The 15,514-nt window shown below is 40.4% G+C and overlaps 1 protein-coding gene across 3 annotated transcripts in view; it reads left to right on the plus strand.

Annotated features, from left to right (window-relative positions):
* Positions 1-15,514, plus strand: part of LOC123755738 (uncharacterized) — a 136,331-nt gene that overhangs the window by 13,030 nt on the left and 107,787 nt on the right. For all 3 annotated transcript variants that reach the window (XM_045738483.2, XM_045738487.2, XM_069300016.1), the window contains exons 2-3: positions 8,194-8,398; positions 13,375-13,535. In XM_045738483.2, coding sequence (XP_045594439.1) covers positions 8,194-8,398; positions 13,375-13,535 — 366 coding nt within the window. The remainder of the gene's footprint in view (positions 1-8,193; positions 8,399-13,374; positions 13,536-15,514) is intronic.

Consider the following 15,514-nt stretch of genomic DNA (forward strand, 5'->3'; position numbering starts at 1 on the left):
AGAATGAAGAAACAGGAAGCGAAAATTTATCTGTACCTGGTGCACTGAGAGCGAAGTCGCACTGTGTACCATGGGCTACTTTGTTGATTATTACTCACTTCCGAAGTACTGAGGAAAAAAAAAAAATAAAAAAATAAAATGTTTATTTAGGTACATAAATTGTAGATGTACATAAATTGTATGTATGTACATACATACAATAAATTTTTACAAAGATTGGTTGACTTATAGGTAGAGCTAGTACATATAATGCCTAAAGCCACTATTACGCAAAGCGTTTCGGGCGAGTGTGTAATACAGTGTGTTACTGTGTAAATAGTGTGTGAAACTGTACATATTGTAATTTTAGTGATTTTTTAACAGGTAATATTGCGACAATAAACATTTATTGTGGACACATTACTGACACATGTATCACAGTTCCATGGAACATTATGAACGTTCTACTGTATACATATTGTAAAGGACACAAATATGCTTCATATACGATAAAAAACAAAACTGCATTGGAAATACATAAAACAAATAATTGAAAATATATTTGTGGCAACACCCGGTGCTTGAATGGCCCGCGCGAGTCACCAGGCCCTGATGACGTCACAGTGCATCTTGTCCACGTCCCTACAGCCAAAGTAAGTGGAATTTGGTACTTATTTTTACATAGACATGTTCAGGGAAGGGAATTTATCATTTTACAAAGAAAAAAGAATTTTTTGGGAACACTTCATTTCATATGCACCGGGGGAATTTCTCAATAAACTCCGCGCAGCATGGTGGGTAAGGGACCTGGACCTAGATTCACGAAGCTCCATGTATTTCTTCGTAAGTAGGTTTGCTACGAAGGTTCCTAAGTATGCCCTAAGAAGATGCTTAGGTGCAATTCACGTACGTCCACTTAGGAAGAAATTTGTTGGTTCACCTGCCTGCCGATAGAGGTCACTACTATGTTTCGTTTGGCCAATCAGAGAGCAGCAACATTCTTCATATTGAAGATTTAGCACTGGCTTATCGGAGCTCTACTGCCTCCTATTTACGTCGAATTTTCTTATAAAATTAGTATATTTCGAAGTAAAACAATGTTTTTCAACTTCTACAGGCAGCACCGACATTGTAGTAAACAAATGTTACATTTGTTGTTTACCTACGTAATTCTAAGAGATACTGTATAGCTGTCCTTGTTGCTCGGAAGATGGCTGACAATTATTGTATATATTTACTAAATTTACCCAATAAGGGCCACTAACTATCTAGTGGCCTCGACGAGGACAGAAAGCCGGCGGCTTGTTAAAGGGCCTGCCAATTGTCTTAATGATATTTTTTAGCTGGAATTTGGCATTTACGGCTTCAGCGGGTAGGCGGTTCCATGTTTTTATAGCCCTCTTGGTGGAAAAAAACATTTGTTTTCAGTCCTACTTGAGAGAACATACTCTCCAACACTATATCTGTGATTGCCCTGTTATCAGTGACTTCATACCAAATGGTATGAGGTACTTTGAGCTCTGTAATTACTTCATACACTTAGGAATATTGGAAGATATTCTTGTGCTGCACCCAGATTTTGCCAGTGCAGGCTAATAGATCAGCATTAAGTATTTTGTTCTCTCCTGATTACATGTATGACTGGCCATCCTGTGAGGTGAGGATGTTGGATGAGCTTGTAGCTGGTTTTTGATCTACACCGTGTGCTCCTTCATACAGAATAGGGAAGCAGCACATTGCTGTGTATACCTAAACATGTTAAAAAACTACATTGTTTGAGAGGAGTCTTGTAGAAACTGGTAAGAGTAATTATAATATAATGCTTCCATGATTCAGTGCTTACCTCTTGTGAAAATCGCGAAGAATTGTTTAGTCAGAGTTGATTTGTTTTTTGTATTGAGGCTGGTATTTTCTAAATTGATTTCATGTATGTCTAACCATCCTGTGAGATGGGAGTATTAGATAAACTTATAGCTAGTATTTTATCTACACTGTGTAATATTCCATATAGAATAGGGTAGCAGCACATTGCTGTGTATACCTGATCTCCTTAATAAAAAAAATCAGTAATAAAGATTTTAAATTAGTTTGTATTACAGTATTACAAATACTGTATTATCCTTATTAAATCATGTTGACCATGGATCATTAAGATCTCATGTTGATATGTAATAGTCACATTTCTTTTGAACTGCTAATCCATGCTAATCATTCATTAAATTGTACATTATGTCTCAATTTTTCACTTCCTTGGATATACTGTACAGTACAAAAAGATAGGATAAAAATAAACCAGTAATATTTCTTTCATTATATTTTTTATTTAAATAACTACATCAATATTTTTACAGCTGACAGGATTTGTTTTACCATACAGGTGCATTATTTGTTAAAAAAAAAATGGTTTGTTGTTACACACAATGGTGCTACATAGCCTTCCCAGCTTTGTGCCTTCTTTTAATACTTAATGATTAAAAAATAAATAATAATAAATAAATTTTATTCAGGAAAAGTACATACAGTTGATTTACAAACATAATGTTGGATTTATAGAGAGAGCTAGTACATACGCTACCTAAAGCCACTAATACTCATAGCATTTTGGGCAAGGTGTGGGGGAAAAAACACTTAGACTAAAACTTAATAGTAATTGGGATTAGGTATAAATTGTGTTGAAAGAAGAAATAGAAAATACAAAAAAGGGGGGTAACATAGCACAAATCAGCAATTGTACACATTGGTGAACAGCATTGTTTAAAAAATAGCAAGACATGGGTTGACATTTAGGGGATAAGTTAGGTTACATGGAGTTAATTAGGTAGTACTTGGTTTTACTCTTAAACTGGTTGAGAGAGGTACAGCCTTTGACATGATTCGGGAGGTCATTCCACATTCTGGGTCCCTTGATTTGTAGAGCACTTCTAGTTTGGTTACACACAGCCAAATTGTGTAACAGGAAGAGGTCTTGCACACAAATTTGTTCCATGCTAAATGTAGAGGAATCAGCTGAGTATTCCTCAAATAAGATAAGTTGCCTCAGCTTATAAGGTAAATAAAATAAGCATTTCTCAAATAAGTAGCTGCCTCACCTCACTGCATTACTGCTACATAGCCTTCCCGGCATGGTGCCTTGTTTTGATAATTACTTTATGTTCCTTTATGTTCCCAACCTTTATGTTCCCAATTTGAACATCTTTACCATTGTGAACATTGCTGTTTTCTTATATGTGCTGCCAATCTGTTATATGGTGTTTATAAATCTTGTTTATCTGTATCTTTTGCTACCCAGTCTCTCAATCTTTATGTACCCATTCTGAACATCTTTACCATTGTGATCATTGCTGTCTTATATGTGCTGTCAATCTGCTGTATGGTGTCTATTAATCTTGTTTAAATTACTAATCAAGCTGTCAATGTAATCAATCAGAGCTTTAATATAACAATGTGCTTTAATATACTTACTTATCTCTCTCATCTCATTTTTCTCTTGTAATGTTTCTTTCATTTATCAATTCTGATTGAAATTACCTACTTAAAATTATCTGCTAGATTAAGGACTTGCTCGAAACGCTGCACGTACTAGTGGCTTTGCAAGAATGTAAATACTGTACTATCCAATGTATTCTCACAAACCCAATGTACCTTCTTGTATATATATAAATAAATAAATAAATAAATAAATAAAACTTGTTCCACACCCAAGCTGTATAACAGGAAGAGGTCTTGGACCCCTACTTCCCTCTCTCTTTTTTAATAGTCCATATAGTCATAATTATAGCTTTAGGTATTCAATGAATAAAGTTTTTGACATTTTAACCCTTCTCCTTACCTAACATCATTTGTGCAGCATATTTTTATTTTATGTCTCACCCAGATTTAATTTAAAAATAAAACCAAACTAAATAAATTAGAAATGGGTATGTATAGCTAAGGTACACCCTTACTACTAGGTGAACAGGGGCATTTGTTGATAGTAAATGATCCCATCAGGCAGGGCTCATCACCTCTCATATTTCATGTTCACCAGTGTTTATTTACTTAATAACTACGGGTATAATATCTTGCTATTATAAAACTAATTCTAATATCATAAAAGACATATTTACTCAAAGTTTCAAGCAGAGAATGCATATATAACTAACACGAAGGACTCCTCTTCACAAGATTCAATTTTTATAATCTTAATCTTGTATTTAATCCAAACAACTTTATCATTGTGTTCATTGCTATCTTCTTTTATGTGCTAGCCATATGCTGTATTGTGCCTGCTAAGTTTTGTTAAACTACCATTCAAGCTGTCACTGCAATCATTCTGAGCTACCTATGTGCTTTAATATACCTACAATTTTTCTCTCATCTTTTATTTTTTTCATGGTATGTAACTCTTATCATTTTTATAAATTTTGCAAGTATTTACCTACTTATAAGTTTCTTAGATTAAGGACCTGCCCGAAACTCTGCGCGTACTAGTGGTTTTACAAGAATGTAATTACTATGCTATGTATCCTCACAATCCCAATGTACCTTCTTGTATATAAATAAATAAATAAATAAATAAATAAATAAATAAATAAATAAAAGAACACCACTGTTATGTACTCTGACAAATCCAATGTATCTTCTTGTATATAACACAAACAAATATGTAAATAAATAAATATTGAACTAATAAATTTAATGAACTTTGGAGAAGGGATAGATAGTAATTTCTTGGGAAGAACAATATTGAATGAGAAGGGACGATAGTAATTTACAGGATCGCTGGGATCCTCAGGAAAAGAATTGTTTGTGTATTTTTCAGGTAAAGTACATACATACAAGAGGTTTTACAAAAATTGATAGATTTATAGATAAAGCTAGTACATACAATGCCTAAAGCCACTATTACGCAAAGCGTTTCGGGCAGGAAAAACTTAATGCTAATTGAGATTAAAGTATAAAATGTGTTGAGAACAAATAAAAATAAAAATAAAAAAGGGGGAACATGGCAGAAAAAGCAGCACAAATACAATTAGGTCGACAAACAGCGTTGTTTAAAAAAACAGACATGGGGTGACATTATAGGGGTAAGGTAGGTTACAGGGAATTTATTAGGTAGTGCTTAGTTTTTATCTTAAACTGGTTGAGAGAGGTACAGTCTTTAACATGATTGGGAAGGTCATTCCACATTCTGGGTCCCTTGATTTGTAGAGCATTTCTAGTTTGATTCAGTCGTACTCTTGGAATATCAAAACTGTACTTCTTTCCGGTGTGGTGCTCATGGGTTCTGTTACAACCTTCAATGAAGCTTTTGAGGTCAGGATTGGCATTACAGTTCAGTGTTTTATATATGTATAATACACATGAGAGAATGTGCAGTGACTTAATATCTAACATATTCAGAGATTTGAGTAGGGGTACCGAGTGATGTATGGGGCCAGAGTTGGATATTGTCCTAATAGCAGCTTTGTGTTGAGTAATTAGAGGACGTAAATGATTTTGTGTAGTAGAACCCCAAGCACAAATACCATAGTTAAGATATGGATAGATGAGGGAGTAATAGAGCGTCACCAGGGCAGGGCGTGGTACATAATATCTGATCTTAGAAAGAATGCCAACAGTTTATGAAACTTTTTTTGACATATTTAGAATGTGTCCCTGGAAATTCAGCTTGTGGTCAATGAGAACGCCAAGGAATTTGCCATCTATTTTGTAACAAATTTGGGTATTGTTTATCCTGAGATTTATTTGATTAGAGGATTTATTGCCAAACAGAATATAGAAAGTTTTGTCAATGTTAAGGGTGAGTTTGTTGGCAGTTAGCCAAAGATGGACTTTATTTAGCTCAGTATTCACTGTGGCATTTAGAGCAAGGGGGTCAGGACTGGAGTAAATGAAGGTTGTGACATCAGCAAATAGAATTGGTTAATTTCACTTCCAGACACCTATTTTTTAATACAATTTAAATGTTTTCTGGCTATTTATGCTAAATATTATTGGAAATATGCATTCTTGTAGTTTATATCATTATTTCAATTTGGGCAGAGAAGTGCGACGTGTATACAAGAGGCTGATATGCCAGCAAACACTCTCCAGGCAACAATGTGTCTTGGATATGTCGCTCCAAAACATTGTCGTTTGGATCATCGACTTGATTTAGCATCACCAGCTCTTTATTTTTGTTTAATTTCTATATAAAAAAGATACTTTTTCAGATTAAAATTATGTTTTTTAGTATTGTACATTCAGCACCAACATTATAATGAGTAAATATATCATATTTATTCATTACTTAAGTAATACCAGGAAGCTTTGTGAGGCTTGTGTAGCTTTGGGTAATTAGACGGATCCCTTCGCCGCCTTCCCTAACCCTTTGCCGCCTTCCCTAACTCTTCACTACCTTCCCTAACCCTTCACCTCATTCTCTATACCTTCACTGCCTACCCTAACCCTTCACCGCCTTTCCTAACCCTTCACCGCCTTTCCTAACCCTTCACCGCCTTTCCTAACCTTTCACCACCTTCCCTAACTCTTCACCGCCTTCCCTAACCCTTCACTGCCTTCCCTAGCCCTTTGTCACCTTTCCTAACCATTCACCACCTTCCGTAACCCTTCGCCACCTTTCCTAACCCTTCACTGCCTTCTCTAACCCTTCACAGCCTTCCCTAACCCTTCACCACCTTTCCTAACCCTTCACTGCCTTTCCTAACTCTTCGCCACATTCCCTAACCCTTCACCGCCTTCCCTAACTCTTCACCACCTTTCCTAACCTGTCGCCACATTTCCTAACCCTTCGCCACATTTCCTAACCCTTCGCCACATTTCCTAACCCTTCCCTGCCTTTCCTAACCCTTCACCGCCTTTCCTAGCCCTTCACTGCCTTTCTTAACCCTTCGCCACCTTTCCTAACCCTTCGCCACCTTTCCTAACCCTTCGCCACATTCCCTAACCCTTTGCCTCCTTCCCTAACCCTTTGCTGCCTTCCGTAACCCTTCGCCACATTCCCTTATCTTTCCCCGCCTTTCCTAACCCTTCCCCGCCTTTCCTAGCCCTTCACCACCTTCCCTAGCCCTTCACCACCTTTCCTAATCCTTCACTGCCTTCCCTAACTCTCTGCCGCCTTCCCTAAATCTTTGTCGCGTTCTCTAACCCTTCGCTGCCTTCCTTAACCCTTTGCCATTTTCCCTCACCTTTTGCAGCCTTCCTTACCCCTTCACTGCCTTTTTTACCCCTTCGCCATCTTCTCTAACCCTTCACCACCTTCCCTACTTCCTTGCTGCCTTCTCGAACCCTTTGCTGCCTTTCTTAACTCTTCACAGCCTTCCCTAACCTTTTGCCGCCTTCCCTAACCCTTTGCCACCTTTCCTAACCCTTCCCTGCCTTTCCTATACTTCGCCGCCTTTCCTAACCCTTTGCCGCCTTTCATAACCTTTCTCCACCTTCTCCAACCCTTCGCCGCTTTCCCCTAACCCTTCACCTCTTTCTCTAACCCTTTGCTGCTTTCTCTAACCCTTTGCCGCCTTCCCTAATCCTTTGCCACATTCCCAAACCCTTCGCCACCTTCCCTAAACCTTCGCCACCTTTTCTAACCCTTCTCCACCTTTTCTAACCCTTCGCCGCCTTTCATAACCTTTTTCCACCTTCTCCAATCCTTTGCCACCTTCTCCAACCCTTGGCCACCTTCCCAAACCCTTTGCCACCTTCCGTAAACCTTTGCGACCTTTCCTAACCCTACACCGACTTTCATAACCTTTCTCCACCTTCTCCAATCCTTTGCCACCTTCCCTAACCCTTCACCACATTCCCTAACCCTTTGCCGCCTTTCCTAACCCTTTGCCACCTATCCTAACCCTTTGCCGCCTACCCTAACCTTTCACCGCCTTTCTTAACCTTTGCAACTTTAGTTGAAAACTTGTCTATGCTTGGAACTTAGTTCATAATTATTTTGTTTATGTAAATATGTGTATACAGTAAAGTATGCAGTATATAAAGTATTGCCTGAAAGGCTGTGCGTATTAGTGGCTTTAGGTATTGTATGTACTAGCTCTATCTATAAATCCAACATTATATTTGTAACTCATCTTCTATGTATGTACTTTTACCTGAATAAATATTTTGATTTTATTTAATTAAGTACCCTCTATATGCAATTTATATTACAATACTGTACTGTACTTTATAAATGGACATTTATTTAATAATAATTTATAACTTACTTTTTCTGCTTGCCCTCAGGCTATGAAGGTTGTGGTGTATGTTGTAGCGTTGTGGGCGTGCACAGTGGGAGGCCTGGTAGTGAAGGAAAATGAGGTACCTGAGGTACCAACCACACCCACACCTGTGCTCCGTGCCCCCACCTCCCACAAGCCCACGACCACGTCCACCAAACTCCCTTCCCACCAGCAAAGACTACTCCAGCCCACTACGTCTCATAGTTTAGGTGAGTGCTCTAATATACTCCTCTAGATTTCTTACCTGTTATTGATTGCTAGAAATAAACTTCAGCTCTTCGGCCCAGCCTTTAGGTTGTTAGATTCAATTACCAAACCTACTAACCCTCTTTTGCTTAGCCATATCTTCTTGAATTTACCCAAGGGCCAGTCTTTTTGAGTGACCTGGACAGGGACAGGAAGTCAGTGGCTTATCTAAGTTTCCTCCATTATGGGTGAAAAATTAAGCCTTTCCTGTTTTCTGTCCAAAATTGGGGCTTAGTGAGCTGTGAGCTCTTGTGTGATTTATATGATTTACATTGGTCCTTATAAAGAAATGGTGTGGGTTAATGTCTTCCAATTTGACATTATTGACATTTCCAATTTGACATTAGCTCTGTCATGTCTGGCTTGTAGAGAATTTTAATCCTAAGGTGATGAGCATCTGTAATGCGAGTTGACTTAGCTCGGATGATTTTGTACCACAGCTCCTACCTGCTGAACCACTGACCATTTATGAACTTCAAGTAGATCGCTTTGCAAGGCCTCAATATCATTTTTGCTTCCTGCTGTCATAGATTTTTTGTCTGCAAATTTGATGTGGTTCAATGGTCGTCCATTTAGGACAACCATTGGCTTTCAATGCCATTGTTAATTGGTAATTATTAACAATTAAAATAACAATTATTAATATTCTTAATTTAATGCCCTGTTTTAGCCATTCTAATATTTTCCTTTTATTCTATGTTCTTACATTTTCTGTGCCAAGCTTTCCTTATCTACTGGTAGTCTTTTGTGTAAGTAACTAGTTACCCTTTCCAGAAATGTGAGCAGATTAGTTAAGCAGGATTAAATTTTTACAAAACCATTTTATGTTGCTTTTCAAAGATTGTGAGCTGTGATGTGTTAAATGATTTCCTCCCTCCATGAATCTACATACTGTACTGTATATGGCAAGTTAGGCTGATTGGTTGCTAGTTTTCTGCTGACAACTTTTTCTACCTTTCTTGAAGATAGGGGTAATTTTTTACTATTTCCAATCTATGGGAACTTTCCCTTGATTTAGTGATTTTCTAAATAAGAGTTTCATTGGTAGACATGTTCTATTGTCAGTTCTTTTCTGTGGGGAGCCCCTATGGCTCCCCAGAGCTTACCAGGCTGATATGTATTAGACTATACTCACCTAGTACAGTACTGTGGCATCAGTACTGTTTGTACTGTGGCATCAGTCGATTGGAGTTCTTGCCTACCGGAGACCAGGTAGACCAGAACCAGGCCCCTCAGAGAGCCACGCTGAGCAATGGCCTATGGAAATCCTCATGTATTTGTAAGCATTCCATGTCTGCCATCGACTGGGGTTTGGCACCCAGAAAGGTAGGTGTAACAAATCAAACCCCACATGGTAAAAATCACTACTAAAACCCCAATAGATAGGCAAAACTCCAAAACTAAAGCAAGCAAATGTTACTAATGCTGTCGCACAGATCGTCTGATCAGCCCCCCCTTCCCCTCTGGGAGCCCCGGACCCCACCTCCTCTCCTCCCTGTGTTGGTTGCTACAGCATTCAGTTCCTTGGCTGATGTCTGACTGTGGCAGCTGTCGACTCTGGACTCTCATTCTATGCAGTCTTGTACCTTGTAGTGTTATTCTGTGGCTCGGTGTGCAAGCCAAGATTAATACATCAGTACTGTGGCTGGATGCGTTTAGGGCGTTTTCCTAAGCGCCCAGTAAGTACTGCCCTTGCATCTTGGGGATATCTTTCACAGTGCGTTCAGGAACCGCTTATGTAGGGGTCTTTTGCTGCTCGGCAGTTGCCTGCCCTTGGGGCCAGCTGGTTTTTTTGGCCACAGTTTGGCCTTGGGTAGGAAGTGGAATCGTTGATGGTAGGGGCACAAGGTATTGTGCAGCTTTTCTCCCATTATTAACAGCAGCCAGTTCTGACCCTCCTGGGGACATTGTGCTTATGCTTGGTTTTCTTTTTGTTTTTGTTTGTTTTGTCAGGTAGGGGTTTGGCCCCATGGTTATCCACTTTGTTATATTGATGGTCCTCCGCTAGCCCCCGTGTTTGTACACGTCACAAGGAGGTTTTTAGCAGTTCTCTTGGTAGTTTTGGCCTAACCGGTTAGCAATACTTGTCTGTGCTTCCCTTAGCAGTCAGCCTAAGGGCCCTGGAAAACTCCACTGGGGCTCTTTGAACCTATGGATGCATCCTCCGAGTTCCAACTCGCCGAGAGCGAGTTTGATGGTTGCTCTGTCCCCTTGTCCCAGAGTGACACTCACCGATTTTGCTTCCATTATGCTGCCTGTTGTGTCAATGACACCTTTGACATGGAGTCTTGCGAGTCTTGTTCCTTGCTTGTGCTCCAGATTACCCAGTCTTCTGATATTGATGTTCGGATTCAGGCAGCTTTGGTGTTGCATGCTAGATATCGGTTGCTGCAACGCGCTAGGTTGGTTGCTCACCCGGATGCCCTGAGGTTGCCCCACTTGGGTTATAGAAACCTAAACTTCTTGGTGTTAATCACTTCGACTTTAGTTACGTCCGCGCTGCCAGGTCCTTCCCCAGTTCGTGTTGTTCATCCTGTTCCCCCCACCCCCTGCTGGACAGGGACAAGAAGTCAGTGGTTTGTCTAAGGTTCCTTCATTATGGGTGAAAAATTAAGCCTTTCCAGTTTTCTGTCCAAGATTAGGGCTTAATGAGCTGTGAGCTCTTGTGTGATGTATATGATTTTCATTTGTCCTTATAAAGAAATGATGTGGTTAATGTCTTCTAATTTGCACCATTTCCAGTTTGTTGATGTGCTTCTTAAGATATGGGCACCATACAACCACTGCATATTCCAGCTTTGGTCTAACAAAACTCATGAACAATTTCTTTAGTATTTCTCCATCCATGTATTTAAAAACAATTCTGAAGTTAGAAAGTGTAGCATAGGCTCCTTGCACAATGTTCTTAATGTGGTCCTCAGGTGATAAAAGGAGACATTCTTAATAAGGGCTGGACCTGGAGACTGTCAGGACTCCGTTGGTCGTTGCCAGAACCTGGCCATGACTCTTCCTATGATAACCCATGATAACTCTGATAACTTCCTATGATAACTCTGTCTAACCCATGTGGGTTAGACAGAATGCCGACCAAGCCCCAAAGTAAAAAGAAGGTTGTCAGCCAGCCTGGATGAATCCCAACCCTCACACCTCAGCCAATAAAACAGACCTGAACTCAAAATTGGCGAGGTCCATCAGTAAAAGGAGAACTGGATTTTGCAGGAGGCACTGAAACAGGTCTGTGAGAGCTACCAAAGGTTAAATATGAAAAGACAGAAACATGTGGAAATACGACAGTAATGAGGTACCAAATGGGACCCAAAATCGAGCCCATGGGGAAGCAGCTTAGTGATCACACCCATACATGAAAAGGGGGGGAGGAGGGTAAACAAAATGGTCTATTCCTTCTAAAAGCAGAACACCCTTCCAGAGAGAACCAAGGCCTAAGTAATGTTGAAAGGCACACAAGAACCTTTCTTGGATTCCCCCTCAGCCCCAGAAGCCTTCCATGAAGGCTCCAGGGCAGAGACATCGTTCTCATCTAACACCTGAGATAGCAATGCATCCTCAGGTGTTAGGTTAAACCCCAACCCAGCTCCAAAATCCTAAACTGCTTCGTAGACAGCCAGGGGAGGGAGTGGAGGGGAAAGCTGAAAGTGAGACAGGATTTTCCATTGTGCAGTTACTGGAATGTACCCTCATTACACATCATAATGTTTTCTGTAACCCATTGAAAGACTGCAAAGGGTGATAAAGTACTATAGTTTGTATTCTTGTCTATGTCTGATATAAGGATGAGGAAAGTACCAGGGTAAGTATGGTACCTTGAGGGACTGAACTTGGTGGTGGTTTTTACCAACATATCTTAGGCTGATATTTGTGCTCATGAGTTTTTTTGGTTTTAACATGGTAGTGTAAGCCCGGTATTTGGTTAATGTTCCTGGTCACAGTCAATGTTGCTTTGTACCATGTGTCCTGGCCTAGTTTTCCTCCTTTGTCTTGGCACTTGCCACACCTCTACCTTCCTAGTAAGTCTCTTGTTGTCTTCTCTGTGGTTAGTTTGCTTCAGTGAGCCACCGGAGGACTCGGCCAGAAACTCGGCGTTAAATGTAATGCCTGTTTCTGGTAGAGCCCCTGTGGTTCCCTGACTCCCTCCTTCCCTACCAGGTTTTTCAGTACATCAGTGAGTTGTTCATCAGTTTCTGAACTTACCTTGATAGCCTGCAACTGATGAGGTACTAATGAATTTATTTAGATTGTTACTTATTTCATACTCTCTCATAATATTTTTCCGTATATTGTCCTTTTTTTTCATGATTGTCTATGGAGATTTATAGGGTTAATTATTGTTCACTTTATGATTTTCCCATAGTTGAGAGGCAGGAAACCAGCTACTGATAATCTTACCCAGGATGAAACCCACAACTGTTGCCAGATTCTCAGGTACCTGTTTACTTCTAGTTGAACAGAGGTATAAGGTGAAAGAAAACATTACCAACTGTCTCTGTCCTGCCAAGGTATTGAACCCAGGAACCTCAGTTGTGAGCCAAGGATGTAGACCACTGAGCTATACTATGTAGAACACTTTGTCAGTTTATTTTCCCATTTACTATCTTGATCACCTTCCTTCTCTTTATTTCTAGCTTTGAATTTGTCTTGGGATAAGTTTGTCAACTTGTTTAGATTGCCTCTCAGTTCTTTAACAAGTATGACATGTTTTACTGTGAAGTAAAATGTTGTTGGCATTATTTAAATGTTAAGTGTTTGGTATAGTATTAGTACTAGATGTAATGATGCTGCTTTGTGATGATATAGGGAATATTTTGTGTAATACGACTGTTGTTCTTGGAAAACATGTTGTAGTGCAATGATATACTTATATTCATTCATTACTGCATTTTTTTTCACAGAATAAATATTATCAGCAGTTATTATTACTCAGATGAACCTGATGATGGCTCCACCAACAAGGACACACCCACAGTCACCTCCACACCCACCACTAGGAAAACTCAGCACCCAGTTCGCCCATTGCCCACTCCAGTGCCATCATCTACATCACCACCAAGACGCCCATCTGCCCCTGTCCCGCAGCTACCGCCTGTGAGTTTCAAGTTGAACTGCAATTATGTCAGTTAAGTGTGTAAGATATCTTGCTGATTGAGCAAATGTATCTTGGGAACAGGAAAGCATTCTCTTTAAAAACTAAGTTGTACACAGATGGACTAAATTATGTGAGAGGATAGTGGATGCCAAAACTACTGGAGCTTCAAAACATGTTATGATGGAAGATAGAACACCATGATCACAGCTCTCTTCCTGAAATTACACTTAGGTAATTACACAAAAGTAAGAACAAAGCAGTTGGCCCAGATGGAGTTTCACCATGGTTTCTGAGAGAATGTGCATCGGAGCTAAGCATTCCACTTCAATTTATTTTTCAGGCATCCCTGTGTACAAGAGTCATAGCAGATGTGTGGAAAAAGGCTAACATAGTTCCAATCTACAAAAGTGGTAGCAGGGAAGACCCCCCCCCCTCCCTCAAGTGTAATAGTCAAAATATTGGAAAAAATAATTAAAACTAAATGGGTTAATTACCAGGAGAAGAAGGCTTGGAGAAAAAGGCACCTCCAAAACAACAGATGTTTTTTCACAGACAGGGTTATTAACCCATGGAACCGCCTACCTGCTGAAGCCGTAACTGCCAAAACTGGTAACTTTTAAAGTACAAATGGAAAAGATTATCAAGGCAACCTTTGGCAAGCTGCCGGCTTGCTGTCCTCATCAAGGCCACTACTGTTAGTGGCTCTTAGGTAAAATACCCTTTAAGATGACCTGAACAAAATAAGTGTATGGAACACCACTTGGTACATGGAATTTAATGTGAATAAATGCCATGTTATGGAATGTGGAATACAGTAGGAGAAAATAGATCACACAAACTACAAATTATATGAAAAAGCTTTAAAAAATTCTGATAGAGAGATCTAGGGGTGGTTCTAGATAAAAAAAACTATCACCTATGGTCTGCATAAAGAACATTGTGCAACTGTGGTGTCAGTCGATTAGAGTTCTTACCTACCAGGGACCATGAGCCAGAACCTGGCCCCCCCTCAAAGTGGTACAAGGAGCAATGGCCTATGGTAATCCCCATGTATTTGGAAGCATTCCATGTCTGCCATCGACCTGGTTTTGGCACCTAAAAAGGTAGGCGTAACAAAACGTATCCCACATGGTAAAAAAAATTTATATGCTACCAAAGACGAACAAAGAAACAGAACTCCCAAATTTTAAAACAAACATACAAGCAAACATCACACCCCCGTCATCGTGCCGCTAGTTCGTGCAGCCCCACCCTAGCCCCCCACCCCTGGGAGGGGGGTGGGTGCCCATGACCCTCCATGTTAGCTGCTCCACCATTCAGTTTGTAGGCAGAGCTTCAAAAAATGCAAAAACTGACGACCGAAGAAGGGAGGGTGTCAGGGAGCCTCCGGGGCTCGCCCAGAAAATGGTATTTCATTACATTCATTGCTGGTTTTCTGTGGGGAGCCCTTTCAGCTCCCCAGAGCTACCTAACCTAAGAAAAGAAACAAGAGGGACTTAACTGGGATGTGGTCGCCACTTGCTTCTCCACTCAAAGTGGAGACAACTGGCTGCAACCTGCAACCCAAAGCGACACGCCCGACTAGGGCCAGGAACGTTGACCAGGTAATGGACGGCCAGGACCCTGTTCGACCTCCAAAACCCTCATGCCCGAGTGTCACCCCAAGACATGTTACCAAAGATGGCAGCCAAAGCAGTAGCCTCACAAACATCATGGGCACAAGGCACAAGGATAGACTGCAGGCTGGCTGGACCAAATGACCCTGTGTATGACCTGGGAGACCTGAGCCCTGGAACAGAAAATGAGGGAGACCGGATTCAATCCAAAGTGCATCCCCCGGCCACAGAGGCTGTGGCGTGCAGGTAATGGCGAAAAGCCGCAACTGGACACAACACATGATGAACCCCGGTCCTGACCAAAAAAAGCATCAACGACCTAAGGGCCCCTTTGGAAAGCCACTGACTCGTCCTTTGTCAGA

This window comes from Procambarus clarkii, chromosome 43 (genome assembly GCF_040958095.1).
Source record: "Procambarus clarkii isolate CNS0578487 chromosome 43, FALCON_Pclarkii_2.0, whole genome shotgun sequence".
Classification (NCBI taxonomy): Eukaryota; Metazoa; Arthropoda; class Malacostraca; order Decapoda; family Cambaridae; genus Procambarus; species Procambarus clarkii.